Source organism: Ammospiza nelsoni, chromosome 8 (assembly GCF_027579445.1).
Source record: "Ammospiza nelsoni isolate bAmmNel1 chromosome 8, bAmmNel1.pri, whole genome shotgun sequence".
NCBI classification, from domain to species: domain Eukaryota; kingdom Metazoa; phylum Chordata; class Aves; order Passeriformes; family Passerellidae; genus Ammospiza; species Ammospiza nelsoni.
The window spans coordinates 6,231,383-6,248,513 of NC_080640.1; the positions used below are offsets into that span (position 1 = coordinate 6,231,383).

The following is a 17,131-nucleotide window of genomic DNA, read 5'->3' on the forward strand; positions in this document are numbered from 1 at the left end:
AGCAATTTTTTCACTGGAAAGGTGACAACATTGGAATGGGCTGCCCAGTGACGTGATAGAGCCACCAGCCCTGGAGGTGACGCCAGCAAAGACTGCATGTAGCACCCGGTGTCATGGTCTGGTGGATACAGTGGCGTTGGGTCGTAAACTGGACACGGATCTGGGAGGCCTTTTCCAATCTAAATGGTTCTGAGACTCCGACAACCCCTCGCCAGCACACGCCATCCCCCCAGCCCCGCCGCCCCCTTCACAGCGATCCCTTCACAGCGCTCCCCTCACAGCGCTGACCGCCATGGCCGCCCCGCCCCTCCCGGGACACCCGGGCCGCCCCGCCCCGCTGCCATGGCGACCGGCGAGCCCGCTGATTGGCTGCGCGGCCCCGCCCAATCCGCGCGCGAGGTGTTCCGGCGGTGCCAAGATGGCGGCCAGGTAAACACGGCCGCGGGCGGCGGCGCTGAGGAGGCTCCGCGGGCACCGGGGCACGGCGAGAGCCCGCTGCCTTCCCCCGGGCCGGCCTTGAGCCGCCTTTCTCTTCGGCTCCCCTCACTTCCCCGGCCTGCCGCCTCCCCGCACCGGCTCTCCCCTGCCGGGGCCCGGGAAGGGCAGGCGGCTCTGCGGTCCCGGGAAGTTGCCCCTGAGGAGGCCCCGGAGGCGTTTGCTGCAGTGTCGCCCCTAAACTAAAAGGAGCTGTAAGCAAACGCTTAGGGGCACAACTTTAAAGGACGAGGAGTGGTGAAAATAGTAGTCTCAGCCTCTGTAATCAAGTTGTCTTCTTTCTGCAATAGTAAGTATTAGCGCCTTTATAATGCGCTTATCTGAAACATGTAGGAAAAGCAAAAATATTTCTGATGACGTGTTTTGCTGTTTCTGTTTCTCTCTTCTGCAGGTTGCTTTTGTGTTGGGATGGGTAACCTGGTGTCTTTGCAGTGACTTGAAATAGTTTGGACTTTATATAAACTGGAAGATGTGGAGTGGGCTGTTACCTCCAGGACTGAATGAAAGTGATGTTGATCTGAGTTCTGATGATGGAGACGAATCACCTAATTCCTGTTCAAAGCAAGAGACAAAAGAAGATACTGAAAGAGTTCAGGGGACTGGACAAGAAAGTAATGGCGGCAGTGAACCTCTTGTACCAGTGACAGATGAAGAAGGTGAATTTCAAACGTGCCCTCCTGGAGTTTCTGTAAATATCTGGAATGTATGTATCATTACTGGTCTCCAAATGAGCACGATGCAATGTACTCAAATGGTTGATTTTTAAATTAAAGTAATTAGCTGTTGAATAGTCAATATACAGATCTGAAATTGGGTTAAATATGATCTGAGTATACAAACCTTAGATTGTTTGAAGCAAGGTGAACAGGAATTTAGGAAGTAGTTAGGTGGTAGTTTGGTGGTGATTGAAAGCACAGCAAGGAGCTGTCATAACTATACAGTTGTGTAAAAGTTGTGTTTTCAGTGGTTTATGGGCTCTGAGCTGCTTGGTAGGTGCTTTCTGCATTGGTAAGGATTTACAGCTCAGTGTTTCATACCTGGGGAGGGGAGGTGTGCCCTGCTGCTTGCTAATTGCAAACATTCAGACTCAAGAGTTCCTTATAACCTCCTGATTTTACAGTTGCATGTAAAGACTGGGGAAAACAAAAAACCCTTAACAAAACAATATGTTTTAGGCTTTAGATTCAAAATAAGAATTGGCAAAAAATAGTTGCCTTCTTTCACCCCTCAGTCCTTGTAGGTAGCCTGCTGTTCAAGGGCCACGCTGTCACTAATTTGTGGATTACAAACTACCAGCTAGGCAATAAAAATCCATGGTATAGCTCAGGAAAGCAAAAGTGTGTTCTGTGTCACATCCCATGGGAGAACTGTCAGATCTGAACAGCCCTGGGATGTGGGAAGGGCACAGAGTCAGAGGTGTTGAAATATTTGCACCAGTTCCAGTTTAACACCATCAGCGTCCCATGGTCTCGATTTATAGGTTGGGATGTAGCAGATAACACAAGGCACTGTGGGTAATTATACATGTCTCTATGTAATTTCTCAAAAATGGGGGGAAAATTACAAGTACTGACTTGGTTTTTCATAATCTTATAGAAATTTGTGGAGCTTCAGAAGAAACACCAGGAAATGAAAATGCAAGTGAGAGAGGAAAACAGATGCCGAAAAAGGAAGCGCCGCCGAAAAGGTGTTATTTTAAAAATTAACAGAATTTATTTTTTTCCAATTAAATTAGTATCAGTACATGCTGTTTTGTGGGTGGTTTGAGGTTTTCTTTCTTGTGTCTTTTTTTTTAATGAAGAATTGTATTCTAGCTGTTATCTAGGATTTTATTTTTCTGCTTGTATGCATCACATGCAAGGTTGCAGTGAGGTTGTAGACAGATTGCTACATGGAATGCAAGTAATATATTTGTTCTCCTCTTTAAAAGGAGGCAAAATTTAATTAATACTGATTTATAGTGGTTAAGTGTATTTCAGTAGTTCTACAAAAGTTTTGCACATTCTGGTTAAAGCTTCACAGATATTTGAGGAGTTTCTTATAGCTGGGTGGTTTAAATCCACATGATCATTGGGTAAAAATCCCTGTGTGTTGATCTTTCAAAGGAAATGTGACCAATTAGAGCTCTGTTAACTTCATTGGATGCTGTGGGGTATCACTGTGTAATGTTGGATTTTTTTTTCTTTTTTTTTTCCCTTAGCAAAGCAGAGAAAGAGCGATGAAGTGGCTCAGAGGTATAACCAGGTCAATGGGATTACCTGAGGTCTGTTAGTAGCAGGCAAAACTTAAAATAAGCCTGACCACATTCATAGCCAAAGCCTGGCTTTGAGCATCGTGTAAATTATCTTTTAAATTTGCTCAATGTCTCTGTTGGGCAGGCTGAATTTGTACTGGTGATTGCTTGATGGGGTGTGATTGCTTCATTTTAAAAATCTACACAAATGTATCATTTAATGTAACTTTTAGTAGACTTAATGCTCTTCCTACTTCCTTCATACAAGCTCCTGTTCAGCCTGGTCCTTCCCTTCTGTTTCCTCCTTGGCAGTGTTAGATTTATGGTTAGACTTGATCTTAAAGAACTTTTTCAACCTAAATGGTTCTTTGATTCTATCAGCTTGCTTTGAAGATTGCTCCCCCTTTGTGTAAGTGTAATTTCACAATAATTAATTTCACTTTTTTAAAAAACTGAATGGGTAAAAAGGCTCTGTCTGCCAAATGGAGGAGTTTATTTTAGCTTTGAAAAGGATATTACAAATTGTGGAAAGGAGAGTGGTTATAGCAATGACTTGTTTGTTTATTTGTTTTTAGTAGTCAGCAGTTGGAAAATGAAGACAAATGGAAGGAACTTACACAATACTTTGGAATCAATGATAGATTTGAATCACCTGTGGATGGCAGGGCTCCACAAAAGGTGACTGTTATTACAAGGGCAGTGTCAGCTCGTGTTTGGCAGTAAAAGAGCTTGTCCTTAACTGAGATAGGAGTGAAACTGAGGCTGTCTGAGGGTAAATGATAACAGTTGCTCTGAGGAAGGATAATTTTGTGAGCTTTTTAAATAAATGCCCTTGAATGGTGGCTGTGCTTTCTTTTAAGACAGTATCCAGGCTTGTTTCCTGTCTGGTTTTGTTTTTCCTGTTTTCCTGTTGTGAGAGGCAGAACACTTCATAAGCATTGTTTGACTTTTCCTTTTATTTTGCTTCATTGTGTTTTAACTTTAAAATGTGTCCCATAAATTCTTCAGTTGGCACCAGTGGCTACAAGAATTAAAGGTGCAATCCTGGCATACATTTTGACTGGATTCATAACAAATTCTGTTAATAAATATTACTGTGTGACTAGTCATATCTGAAATAATTGGCACACACAATGGATTAGTTAAGAATCTCACTACACTGGGAGTTTCTGGCAGTGCTGTTGGCTCTATAATATTTCTTATGAAGTTCTCTGTTAAGTTCTGTTACATGAAATGTTCAGTTAGCTTCCTTTATGATAATTCTTGTATTTTTAATTTTATTTAAGTAAGTTTCTACATGCAGGTCATGAAGATTTGTTTGCTTCTTATTTTTGGTGACTATTTAGTTGTCATTGAAGTGGTCAGGATAGATCTGGAATGAGGCCCAAAGTGTTAAAGTGCAGATGTTTCATTGGAATTTCAGGGATATTATTACTAGTGGAAGATATGCTTTGCTATTTTCAGAAGAGGCATCTTAACAGAATTTGCCATCACTGCAACTTCCAATTGTGCTTTTTTTTTTCATCTTCCACCTGAAATAACTCAAGTGCAGTGTTTGCAGATCACTGTTTCTCAAGAATTCCATTAGCTTGTTCCTTTTTATCTCTTAAAAAGTCTATGTTACAGAATTGTCAAATGTGTTTTCTTTAGTTCACTAATATTTAAATTCAGTGAGGCTGTAAATTATCTTTTGTTATGAGAGTGAGTTTTTTGGTGAAATTCTGAAGTCAGTGCTATCCTTTTGCACTCCATCAGAAATTTACAACTGTAATTTCCAGGACATAGTTACTTTTTATTGTTGTGTTATTTGTAAATGTTGCCATTAAACAAGTTATGTTTACCTTTGAAAATAAGAAAACAACCCTTAAATCCTGAAGCTTTCTCATTGTTTTCCATAGGGCTGCTAGAATTTTTAATTTATTAGCACAGTGGAGTGGCTTTGTGCCAGAACTCTGGTTTTTGGGTAAAGATAAGATCTTAGAACTGTAACGATACAGTGGTAATTGCCATTCTTCATGTTACCTGACACATATATTTCACATTTTGTTTAGAAAGCTCCAGGGATGGAAGAGATAAGCCAGATCTTCAGATGAAATTTTATTGTGACAGGCATAAACTAGCCCGTGTAATTTTTTTCACCTATAGTATTATCCTGCACATAAGGTGGAACTAATGCAATGATTTGTGCTCAGACAGCCTCTCAGTGAATTCTTAATTATACTGTCCATTACAGTACACAGCCAGAGTGATTTGTGGTACACAGAAATTACAGGTTTGTGCAGTGTCTTAAAGAATTAATGAAAGAAATATTTTTAGAAAGGAGGTATTCCCTTTAAATATGTTCTTTTTGTTCTAAAGGCATTTACTTTTTTTTTTCTTTTCCTAGTCTGGCCTGGAACTGAGCATAGAGAAGTGTGTGGCTGAAGGTGACATTGCCAAGGCTGAGGAGCTGAGTGACAGATTGGCCACTCGTGAGGTAAGTGGGCTGTTAACAAAAACTCTGAGGGGCCATTTAGTTTTGCACATCTGGACTCAGAGTGTCATGAGTAGAACAGCATTGAAGGTTGTTGGCAGCATCTTTCCAGTTTCCTGAGCACATTCAGTCAGTGATTTCAAGACTTTGCTGCTGATCTGGCAATGCTTGGATAGTTGTAGCTATGTTTAAGAATTGAAAATAAATCCATGAGCTGTCCCAAGTACTTGCTTTAGAGCCTTGCTGCTCACTCCACAGCTCAGAGGAGTTGGTCTGGTCATCTGTGTGGAGCTTTTGTTTTTTCTCTATGTTGCAAGCCAGGAGGACAGGGGTAGGATGTTCCCTTCCTCTCAGTTCCCTGTGCCTCATAATTTGTTTTTTTGCATTACCTCTCCCATAATCATGGGAAGCCTGAAGACAGGTAAAGATTTAGCAAGCCTAGAGCAAATAAGGACATATGAACCCCAAGCTGGGTGCCAATACTTGTTTTTCTGTGTATTTTTGTGGTCAGGAGTTGATGGCTGGAAGAATTTTCAAGAAGAATGGGAGTAGATGGTTGTCTCTCTGTACTACTGCTGTAGCCTTAGAATTGTGGTGGATAATTTTTTCTCCTTGTCATAATTGTTCAGTGTATAAATACATACCTAAAACCAAGTGCAAAGTAACACAGTTTTTTTCAAGATGTTGTCTTGATAGTTGGTGTAGCTGAATAATTTCATGAAAGCTGTGCTCTCTTTACCACAAAAGTGGGAGAGAAAAAATCAGTATGTAGAGGTCTTAGTGAATACTTAAAACTGGTGAGGAATTTATCAGATAGCTCTGGTAACTTCATCTAAGAAATTATTCAATTTGTGCACATAGGGTAAGTGGTAGCAGCTGAAGTAAAAATAGCTGAAGTCCACAGAGGCTGTTTTCCCCACTGCTAGTTGTGCATAGGGGAGAAAATGCAGAGGAAAAAATTAGGTTAATAAAATAATTTAACAGTTTTGAAGCCAGGTAAGAAAAAAAAATACTATTTCAGTGAGTGGAAAAATGATCTTTTTAAAGTAATTTGAGTAGTATGATTTAAACTATAAATCTTTTAGATTTATACTAAAAAATAATTATATAATGTTTTGCTTTCATTCCTTTATCTTGAATATTCTTCCATCTTCACAAAGGTAATGGCAATTTTCTGTCCACTGTATATGCTTGCAAAATTCAAAGGTATTAGAAGAGGATTAGGAAAGCAAAGACAAATTTTAGCTGCTTCTCATTCTCATACAAATATTTTACATGTTTCTTAAACACAGTGTTTTAAACTAAGCTTTAATGTAAAATTGCAGATTTAAATCTGTTTCATGCAATGTATTACAATATTGTGATGACTTTAAAAACAGACAGCTTTTGAAGTGGGAAATACAGTTCTTAAGGTTCTCTGAGGTTAGGTAAAAGTAACTGTTCCTCAGTGAGTGTTCTTACAAAATCATTAAACTCCTCCATTTAGTCACTCAGGGCAGTTTCTAATGACTAGACTCTTATCTGCCTTGTCACCAGAGATCACAAAACTTCAGCCTGCAAAGATAACAGCTATTGACAGTGGTAGGATTGTGCCCTGATGTTCCCTTCAAGTCTGACCAGCTTCTGACTGTTTTATTACCTTTCATGTGTACAACATGAAAAACACTTGCTGTTCTCCTTCACAAATGTCATTATCCCATCTCCTCTAAAGTGGTTGGAGTATTATAATCAATAAAACATACTGAGGTTCTAGTGCAAATTGTTTGACTATAAAAACAAATTAATGTAAGAAGTTTTAAGGTTTTGTAATATTTATGATAAACTGTTATCTGATTTTGGTAGCCATGGGATTATACAACATCTAGCATATCCCAGGTGCTCCAGCAGTGTATTATTATTTGTGGAACATTAGCTCCAAATTGTTGACTTTCAAATATTAGCATGTTGTAATTCTGAAAACAAAATGCTTGAAACATTATTAGTATTCACAGCCTTGACTTGGTTTTGGTTAAGTGGGTTTATCTGAACAAATAATATGTTGAAAGAAGAAAAACTCAAATGGCTGGCTTGATCTCTCATGAGGAGTTCTGTCGAGGCAGAATCCATGTGAATTCACTGGGGTTCTCTGCTCTTGTGGAGATGTGCTCCATTGCTCACTGCAAGGTTCATTTTGCTTTGTGATTTTCAGAAGCTTTTTTTTAATGGAGCTTTTAAAATACTTTTTTTTCCTAAGGAAATTCTTCTAACAGTGACTGTTTCAGTGAAGAGCTATAAAAAGAGGATTTGATTATGGAAGAGGCTGATTGAACAGTCATTGTTTTGTACACAAGTACACTTAATAAAATATTGCTTTCATGTTGTATTCATTCAGTTGCTACTTTTCTTCTCATAGCAGTTTACAGAAATGTTTATTTTAATATACAATGCCTCTAAGAAGTGAGTTAATTTTAAATTATGTGGCTATTTGTATCCCTCTAACTTCCAAATGCAGCACAGCTCTGTGGAACTGCACTGTGGCTGTATTGAAGTGCACCCCTTCTGAAGTCTGGGGTAATAAGTGGATGAATTATTGTTCTTTTATCTCAACTTCATCTCTTTATGTATAGTTTTCATTTTTCTTGAGCGGTGTCACAGGGCTGGGGACAGAGAGTGTGTGAGAAAGAGCTGTGTGGTGTTTGGGGTGCAGCCCCCCTTGCAGCCATGTGAGAAATGTTCAGTGGGTAGGTGTTCTTTTTGAAATCAGGTGTATGGGGTTTTAATCGGCACCATTTTCTTTTGCAAGAAGCAGTGACTGGAACCTGCTGATAAAGCTTTTGCTTTGAGGCACAGATCCCAGAGTTCTTACAGCCGTTTCCTGCCTTAATAAGTGAAACTAATTTTTGATGTATAACATTTATAAGCCTGTGAAACTGATAGGGCAGCTTCAGTATTTAGAAAAATGAAGCCAAAAATAAACAGATGATGAGTATAGACGGTAGAAACATGTCCTAAAAAGCAAAGGAATGTCAAAATGATGCTGTCAATATCCTGTCGTCGTGACACAGTGAGAAAAGGTTTTTTAAAATCAGATTCATTTAAAATCAGTGATGACTTAGGCAATATGCATAATCTAGCAGCTGTCAGTGCATCATGGAATTTTGCATTCTAAAAACCTAAATGATTCAGCTTTAAGGTTTTGGGTCTTCAGGTTTCCAGGTGGAACTTGTTGCAGGTTCTTTAAGGAAAATGCTGCTGCTGCACTGGTTAGATGAACCTTTGGGTAATATATTTGTTGTTTTCTTTTCCTGATTTTAAAACAAAGCTTCTCAGTCCAGGAGCATTTGGGGTTTTGGAGTGAGAATTAGAACTTGAGCACCTCCTGCATGAGGCTCCTGCTGGTGGCTGCATGGGTGGATTCATATGTAGCTTTTGGGACTGGCTGATGTGTTCCCCCTCTTTTGTTGGCAGTTGCATTTCTATTATAAAAATGAACTGTATGTATTACACTGCTGAATATTTTGTCTAATCTCTGGACAAACCTCACTGCCAAGTGTTACCCCTTGTCTCTTGCTGTCAGTCATCAGGGTAGCAAATCTCTACCTGTGGCATCCTTGGCCATCCCCACAGTGCATTCTCTTGGGGAGTGTTCTGCTTCCCTGAGAGGTCTGGTGATCCTGGAGTTGTTGATTTCATTGTTTTATACACAAGTGAAGATTTTCCTGAAAAAATATGGGCATCTCTGCATTATGTGGTAGAGGATAATTTAGGCCTTCAGTAACTCTGCTCCTTCAGCTTCTGGCTGGAGCACCTCAGTGCTGTGATGAAATTACAGTGTCCAAGATCAACACTGCTTTGATAAATGTGTTGAGCAGCAAAATAATACAGTGGGTCATACTCCTTAATTCACTGTAGAGCTTCAAGCACAGTTAGACTGAATTATTTCTTTAATGCCTTCAGTACAGTACTATTAGTATTAAAAAATGAACAATTCATTGCAGTGTGCATGGTACAATATGCACAGTTAGTGTTTATTGTTGTAATCCTGTTGCTGTCTTTGTTATCACATTCCAGGGCTTCCAGCATGGGCAGAGTCCTTCATGTTTTATAGTTGTGCTGTTCAGATGTGGCCTGGCAAACCTAAAGCTGTTGTTTGAACATTGCATTTAAGGATGACTTATTTAACTTGAGTGATGCCAATAGAAATGTTAATGTAGGAGTTACCAAAAAAAAATCTGAGCCTTTTAGAATGAAAGTTATAAAGAGAATAAAGCACATGTGAACATTTATCTGGGCTGAAATGACAAGATTTTTTTGGTGGTGCCTTAGGGTAGGATAGCTGAGATCTAATAGTAGCAGATTCTTGGGATATGGAGCTGGGAACAGACACTTGGAATTATGTCAACTTCTTAATGCTTTGTGAAAATTTTTTTCTGGAATTCTGTCTTGAGATGTAATTAAATTGTTCCTACTGTGTTAGTGGGAATCCACCTAGATTTCTTTAAAGAATAAATGTTGATAAATTAGAGCACTGTGACTGTGAATAGCTGGATGTGTTTATCCCTTTGAGAATGGATGGTATGTGCAGATATCTGCTAATTTCACTCTGCTTTAAATCAGTTTCAATCTGGAGTGATACTTGTAAAATTTTTCATAGGTAAACCAAAAAAATCTTAAAAGATTCCCCACCACCACTCCTTACATATATTTTTCCTCCTAGTGAAAGAGTTTTTTTCTTAGTGTTTTTGTGCTCAAATCATGGTTTGGTTGTATTCTACAAAATGCAGAATATAGATTTCTTATGGCTCTAATACTGTGAGAACTAATCTGACTAAAGCCCAAACTTTGCACATATTGGTGGGGTTTTTTTGTGTGAGCTGCCTGGTAGGCAGGTGCCACATTGTCTAAGAACACATTAGCCTGAGGACTGTAACTTGAACACAGTTATATCATCTTGACCATATTAGACTTACCTGTCAAAAGTAACTTCTAAAATATTTTGTAATTTAATGTGCTAAATTGCTGCAGCACATGTCAGTCTCTAAATACCCCAGACTTTTTGACAGCACTTCCTGAGTGCCTGGCTTAGTGTCTTCTGGCATTTTGGGGAAAGACTTAAAAAGCTGCAATTTATGGGGACACTGGTATTTAATCCAACTTAAATGAAAGATCTGCGTTGTAATTGATGAAATTAATTGGCTATTCACTGGAATATCATCCTCATGTTACAGTAAGATCAGTCCTGCTGTTGGCTTTAAAATTTGATGCATCAGTTTTGACCATTTTCTCATGCTCAAATTAGTGTCTCCTGTCTGCAAGTAGCCTTTAGTCATATAAATTAGAAAGGGAAGTACACAAGGCAGTTTGTTGGTTATAACTGCTGAGAACCATTCTGGAAACTGGTTTCCTTGAGAGAATCCGGGTAGGAAATGGTTGGTTGTGGTGACATTACTGTCAGAGATGGACAGGAGTTAGTACATGGTGCTATTCTGTTGGTAAAATGAAATTTCTAAGTTCTGTGCAACATTCACAATTTCTCAGTGTTTTTAGGTACCTGAAGTGGTGCAGTTTTATGTGGAGTGTAACCAAGCACAAATTAACTTGGAACTCTTGTTGTGGAAGAACTGTCCCCCTCACCCCCCACCAAAAAAAGGAAAAAAATAAGAGGTTTTTTATCTGTGAAGGATTTCCTTTCTTACCTTGGTGAAGGTGCTTCCAAATACTCCTCTTCATTGAGGTGGTTTTCTTTTAACCTTTGGAACATGGCAGGGTTATCACCTAGAATTACATTCTTATGCTCCCTTAATTATGTATATCTTTTCCTTAACAAACCTTAAAAAAAGATTTCAGATGTTACAAGTCTAATTAAAGAGACAGACAAAGCACAGTTTATACTGTAGATTTTTTCTGCAGTTCAATTAATCAGCATGTTTTCTCTTTTAATTAAAACCATTTTAGTAAATTAAAGCCCACAGCAAAACACATATATAATTTGTTTGTAATTAGCTCTTAATTGGTGGTAGTTGAAGCTTAGCACCCTTGGTTTCTTTCTTCATGATTGCCATTTTATTAGCAGCCAGTCATTAATTAATCTTTTTTTCTAATTAGCTTATAAAACTGTTGATGGCACATTATTGTAAATGTGATTTTAAGTTCAAAGCTTGTTAATAAGCTTTCTTACTTAGAAGAACAGAGATAAAGAAATTGCTGAAAACAGTACTACAGTTCTTTTTTTAAAACTGCCTTTGTTATAAGGGGGCTCTGTAAAGCATCTAACAGCTTATGGTTAATTTTTTAATGCTGTGTTTTCTCGTGAATGGAGGAAGTTACTTGCATTTAAATGTTTAAGTCTAGCAAAGAGCTTAATATTAGAACAGTTTCCTGTCCTTGCTCCATTACTGTGTCATCCAAATATAATGTGTGTCCAAATATTATGCTGTGTTGTAATACACAGCATAAAAATACAACAAAGGTATTACAAAGTATTTTAAAGGGGAAGTTGAGCACATCATTGAAAGGGGACAATTTTCACTGCAAAATCCACTCGGTATTCTTGTTTGCTTTATATATTTTATATACGTCAGCAATGGATAACATTCCATAACATAAAAGGAGAAAATCATTGCTAGAGGCAAGCCTGAAATAACTAGATTCATATTTGATGAGAAACTGTAACACTATATTAAAAGGCTGTTTGGCTTCTCTGCTATGATCACAGGATATTTCAGGACCTGTTTGAATATAGATGTTGTGTTGGAGCTTTTGTAGGTTTAATATTTTGTATTTCATACCTCAGTACTTCTGGAGCAGTTCTTGATTCCGTTGTCTCGTACTTGTATCGTTCAGCATTTACATTTTACAGTTCTATCTTAAAGGCAAGTCTTTGCTTTGTGATATTTAATGTTAAATGTCCTGATTTGCAAGGAAGTTTTCTGGAAGTTACAGTAAATTCTGTTGGAACTTAATAAAAATGTTTACTCTTCTGCCTGAACTTTACATTCTATTTCAACTTCAGCCATTACTTTGCTTGTTTTAAAAGTGTTTTACGATGCTGTGCAAGAAACACTAGAAAGGGATAGCTGACAAGGAAAAAATTAAAAATTGGATAAAAAGTAAATGAATAATGTCATATTACTAAAAAGATGAGAGGCTAATTTGTGCCGACTTTTTGCTAATTTTGTTCAAGCCTCAAAATGAGGAGCTGTCACCCGTTCTGTGTAGCACTGATGACAGTGCCAATGATCCATGAAATAAGCTGCCGCTGGCTTTGTTCTGATAAGAATGAACAAATCTGCACAATGTACGGCTCCCAGAATCTCATTTTCATACTTGCATGCAGGCTAAAAGAAATAAGCTGTTTGCAGGCTTGATTAATCAGACATTTGAGGGTTTTTTGTCTCTTTGATCTCTTTCGTCTCCTAGGTAACTTGCTTGACATTAATGTTGAGCTTGAGTAAAGACAATCAGGAATTGTAGACCAAACTGATATAAAAATTAAAGACCTTAACACTTTAAGTACTCCAGTAATGGTTCCGCTTTACTTCAGAAAACATCTGTTTTCATTTAATTAAAGAACAAAAGAGAGTGGCATAAATATTTTTCATAGAGACCTGTTATTCCACAAAAAGTTAAAGTATGATAATTGGTATTTTTAAATAAACGCCTTGGAAGTGTTCAAAAAGAAGCAAAGCTTCAGATATTTGTTACAAGGTAACAATTTCAGATGAGTAGGAAATTTTCATTTATGCTGCATTAAACATCTAGAGTAAGATATTTGACATGATTATTGGTCAACTTCCAAATGGAAAGGGCTTTGCCCTGTCGAAACTAAGTTGTTTTTTAAGTTTGTCTCAAAATACAAATATATATAGTGTTACAAGGATGAACCATTATATCAGCTTTACTACCCAGTATGATTTACACACTTTAAACCTGTAAAATTGAAAGGAATTTAAAAAAAAAAAAATGTCGCAGTGCGTTTGCTTGAGGTTATGCAGACGCTTTTACAAATCTTCCAAGTGGCTGTAAAGATGAATGCCTCAAGGGTCTAGCCAGGGCCCTGCTTTTCCAACCAGCTAAAGCCCTTATCTTAAATCCAAGCAAAGTACCATTAATCTTTTTGAAAGACCTTTTATGGCTTTTAATATATCCCAAATTAGAACATTTTACACCCTTGGTTCCTGAAATATGGTGATAAAAAGCCTTTAGAGCTTAATTTTCCTTACTGCGTGCTCTGACCAATTTGCAGTTCTTTGTGATAATGTTTAGACACCTTAATTAAAATGCAGCAAAATATTGGATGTTCTATATGGAAAATGCTGATACTTTGACTACACAAGAAATTGTTGTATATATTTTTATTCATGCTTTCTTACTTCTTTTAAGATTGTATTTTATTGAGTTATCTGATGACCTGAAATGTTAGTATTTTTTTTTTTTTAATGTAAAATCCATTGACCAAGCTTTTATGGATTTCTTATGGGGGGGAGCAGGGAGTGAAGATGTGTGTCTGGGTTTGGGTGGGAGCAGAAGACATTTAATCTGACTAAAATGTTTGTGTGTGTTTATATGCAACATTTGTTTTCATATCTTGAAAATTTGACTATGTAGCCTAGAAATTGTAACAATGCTGCAAAATGTTTCTGCATTTACTTCCACATACACTGCAGAGGCTCTTATTATCCCATTTTTTCTGTACTTTTCAAAGATGGAAGAACTCATTCTGTCTTCCAGAAAATGCAGATAAAAAGATTTTTCTGCAGCACTTGTTTAGAGCTCCCTTGTGTATATTTCTATGTGTATAAGTGCTCAGTAGGCCACTAGAATATATTTTAAGGAGATTCTGTTATTCATCACACAGTAAAAGTTAATTTTCAAGTGTGTTAGGAGGTAAAATACCTCTAATAAAGGCATGGTTCTGCTGACTGACTTCAGCCATCAGATTGCTGTATTGTTTAAACTAATAATTACTCCTGTTTCAATTTAAAAGTAAACATTTTTTGAATATTTTAGGTGAGTTTTCTTAAGCATTTTTATACTGCAATTATATTAAGGTTAATAGCTGTCCTTAAATATTAAGTGACAATGCAAATAAAAGAATGTTATGTTTTAGTCTTTCACCTGAAATTTAGCAGTTCAGATGTTGGCATTGAATTACTGTTAATAAAAACCATTAATGCTCAGGGGAAAATTACATAGATAATATAAAAGTTTTGAAGTAGCTGATCACAATATTTTGTGCATGATGATGATTCCAAAGGTACATATTTAGGATCTTATAACACATGCAAATACTGGGTGAGACACTTGTTCAGTTTTTCCTTTTTAAATAGTATGTTTATGAAAATATCTATTTTCCTATCAAACTGTTATGCTCAGCTCCTGTCTGCTTGTGTTGGCAGCATTTAGAGCATCAAACAAAGCACAGCCTGAGTTGTGCTTGCTGCCTTTCCTTAAAGGCTCCTTTCTTCTTTCTTGAACCCTTAGAGGACCATAAGGTAGAAGTGCTTGTTGTGGTGCTGGTTTGGATTTTTTTTTTTTTTTTTTTTGCTTTGTTAACAAAATGATCACCTACCTATTGTGTGTTTGATGGGATAGTTGTGGAAAATGTGTCAGTGCATCTTCACCTGCAGATGTGTTCTAGAGTTCTCTCTCATCTTACCTGGGTAAAGCATTTCTCAGAGTAAATATTTGTCTGCATAGATGCTGCAGATTATTCAAGTGTGTTACCATGAATAGTGGAACTTCAGCCACGGTGTTAAAGAGTGTTCTTCCCCTTGGGTCTCCCATTCTTTGATGCCCCCATGGCATTTTGGGGGACATTTAGAATATCCAGTTTGCTGGATATAACTGTCTGCAAATTCCAGGAGGTTTGGGTGTGGATTGAAGGAAAACCTGTTTGCCCACATCAGTTTGTAGCAATTTGGGGTAAATGAATTGCGTGCTTGTCTTGGAGAATAGCAGTAACTTCTGAGAATGAATTCCTTCACAAATCATGTCAAGTCAAGGCAGCAACCACAAAATTTAACTACAAGTTATGAATGTTGATTAAGGGAAATAAACTGGTCATAGTTCACTGTGTCTTCTATTTTTTTTTACATTACTCTTCCCTGCCTTGCCCTCCTGCACTTCACATTCACTAAAGTGAACTTAATTCTCACAGTCTGCATCAGTTTATGGATGTGGTATTCACCTACATGGAAAGCTGGCATATCACACCCTTGCAGTCTAAAAGCTTGTAATGTGGAGATAGGCACTAAGGACACTGCATCATGTATTTTTGGAGAGACTGATTAAAACCTGTCTAGTGGTACTAGTGAAAAATGTGTCATGGTAGCAGCTCTTCCTGTATCAAAATGTCTTTTTGGGTGTTTTTGACACTTGTAAGACCCGATTGTGTTGTGTTGGCATATCTGAGCAAGACTGGTCCTGATAATGGAGAGTGTGTATTTGGATATGTCTGTCTGTATAAAACAAACAAACAAAAGGATCCAGTGAGCTGTTGCCTTTGGGTTTTGGTTTTGAAAATGAGGGATTTGGTGAAAAAGAACTGCTTGCCCCAGGATCCTACACCTTTGTGTTCCCCTCAAGAGACACTCTTGTTTGTCCAGTCTTACAGTGCATCATCAGCCTAATATTTGAAATATTTTGGTATCTATTGATTTTGAGAAACAATATCAGTCCAAGTAATTTGGGAGGCTTAAATTTCATATGAGCCATTTGCATCTAATCAGTTTTCCTTTGTTCCTTTTCATGTCTTAGCTTGGTGTGAAAATTGCCAAAGCTGCCGCTTGCCGCAACTTTGTAAAAGCCAAGCAAGAAGCAGAGGCTGCCCAGGAAGCTCAAAAGAAAAAGAAGCTTGCTTGGGGGTAAGTCATTTGAGTATGGAATTAAACATTTGTGGTTTCATTGGCACTAAGTGTGTACAATACAATCTCAGTTAAATGTTTTTTTTTTAGTTGAAATAGGCTTGTGCTAATCTAATTTGTTTAGTTTAACCTTGTTGGGTTTTGCTGGGCTTTTTTAGGAGTGTATCAGACTTAAATAGAGAGGCTTTATCAGAAATAAAGTGGTGGTTGTGTGGCTGTATTTGTCTTCATGTCTTTATTACAGTATTAAAAATAAGTTATTTTTGTTGTTGTTAAGAATAACATGCTTAAATACCCAAAACACATACTCTCATCATTCCTAATGTGGATTTTGTGCTCTGTTTCAGATTTGAAGCCAAGAAAAGATGGGAAACAAAAAGCAACATGGGATACATGTAGTCCATCCTGTTTTCTTCAGGAGTCGAATACCTGTTGTTACTTGAAGAATTTTTGTGGGCACCTTATTAAATCTAAACATAAAATCCCCCAGAACACAACACATCAAATGCCTAGTATTTATATTAATGTTTTTAAACTGCACTATCTTGTTTTGTCACTCTCTTATAAATAATACAGCAAAAATACTATCTAAATATCAATACTGGGTTAAACTTTCCTCCTTGATATGAAACTTAAAGATAATACATTTCAGGATGAATTTGGAGTCTGGCAGAGAATTCTCTGAAGTTGAAATAAAATTCTTGGTCCAAATGTGTTCTGTGCTGTACTGCTATTATAGTGTGTGGGTGTGAGGAGAGGGGTATGTTTGCTTCTTGGGGCTACACAGACTTAATGCAGTAAGTACTTCTTTTCTACTTGTAAGGTGGGGAAAGACACTAAATAAAGAGCAAACCCAACCTGTCTTTTTTAAACCAAGGGCATTTATAGCCTTAGTAAATATAAATATTTAAAAAAAAAAACAGGAAGAAGTCCATCCTCCCTCTCCTGGAAGGATCTGGTACTATTGGTCATATCCTGGTGCCATGTTCTTCATAATATTTCAGATTCCCAGTTTTCTTTCCTTCCTAAGAAAACAGGTTTAAAAAGTCCTAGATAAAAATAAATAAATACATATCTTGGAAATTT

The 17,131-nt window shown here is 37.5% G+C and overlaps 1 protein-coding gene across 2 annotated transcripts; it reads left to right on the top strand.

The window, feature by feature from the left end:
• The first annotated feature begins 412 nt into the window (after positions 1 to 412).
• FAM204A (family with sequence similarity 204 member A) lies at positions 413 to 16,756 on the top strand. Of its 2 annotated transcripts, none has more exons than XM_059476792.1 (8): positions 413 to 784; positions 887 to 1,198; positions 2,092 to 2,182; positions 2,696 to 2,729; positions 3,304 to 3,406; positions 5,115 to 5,204; positions 15,939 to 16,045; positions 16,393 to 16,756. In XM_059476792.1, exons 2-8 carry the CDS (start codon positions 965 to 967, stop codon positions 16,442 to 16,444), a joined length of 711 nt encoding a protein of 236 aa, XP_059332775.1. In that variant the 5' UTR covers positions 413 to 784; positions 887 to 964; the 3' UTR covers positions 16,445 to 16,756. The 2 variants fall into 2 exon arrangements, with proteins under 2 accessions (XP_059332775.1, XP_059332776.1); XM_059476793.1 differs by having other exon boundaries at positions 3,307 to 3,406.
• The last annotated feature ends 375 nt before the right edge of the window (positions 16,757 to 17,131 follow it).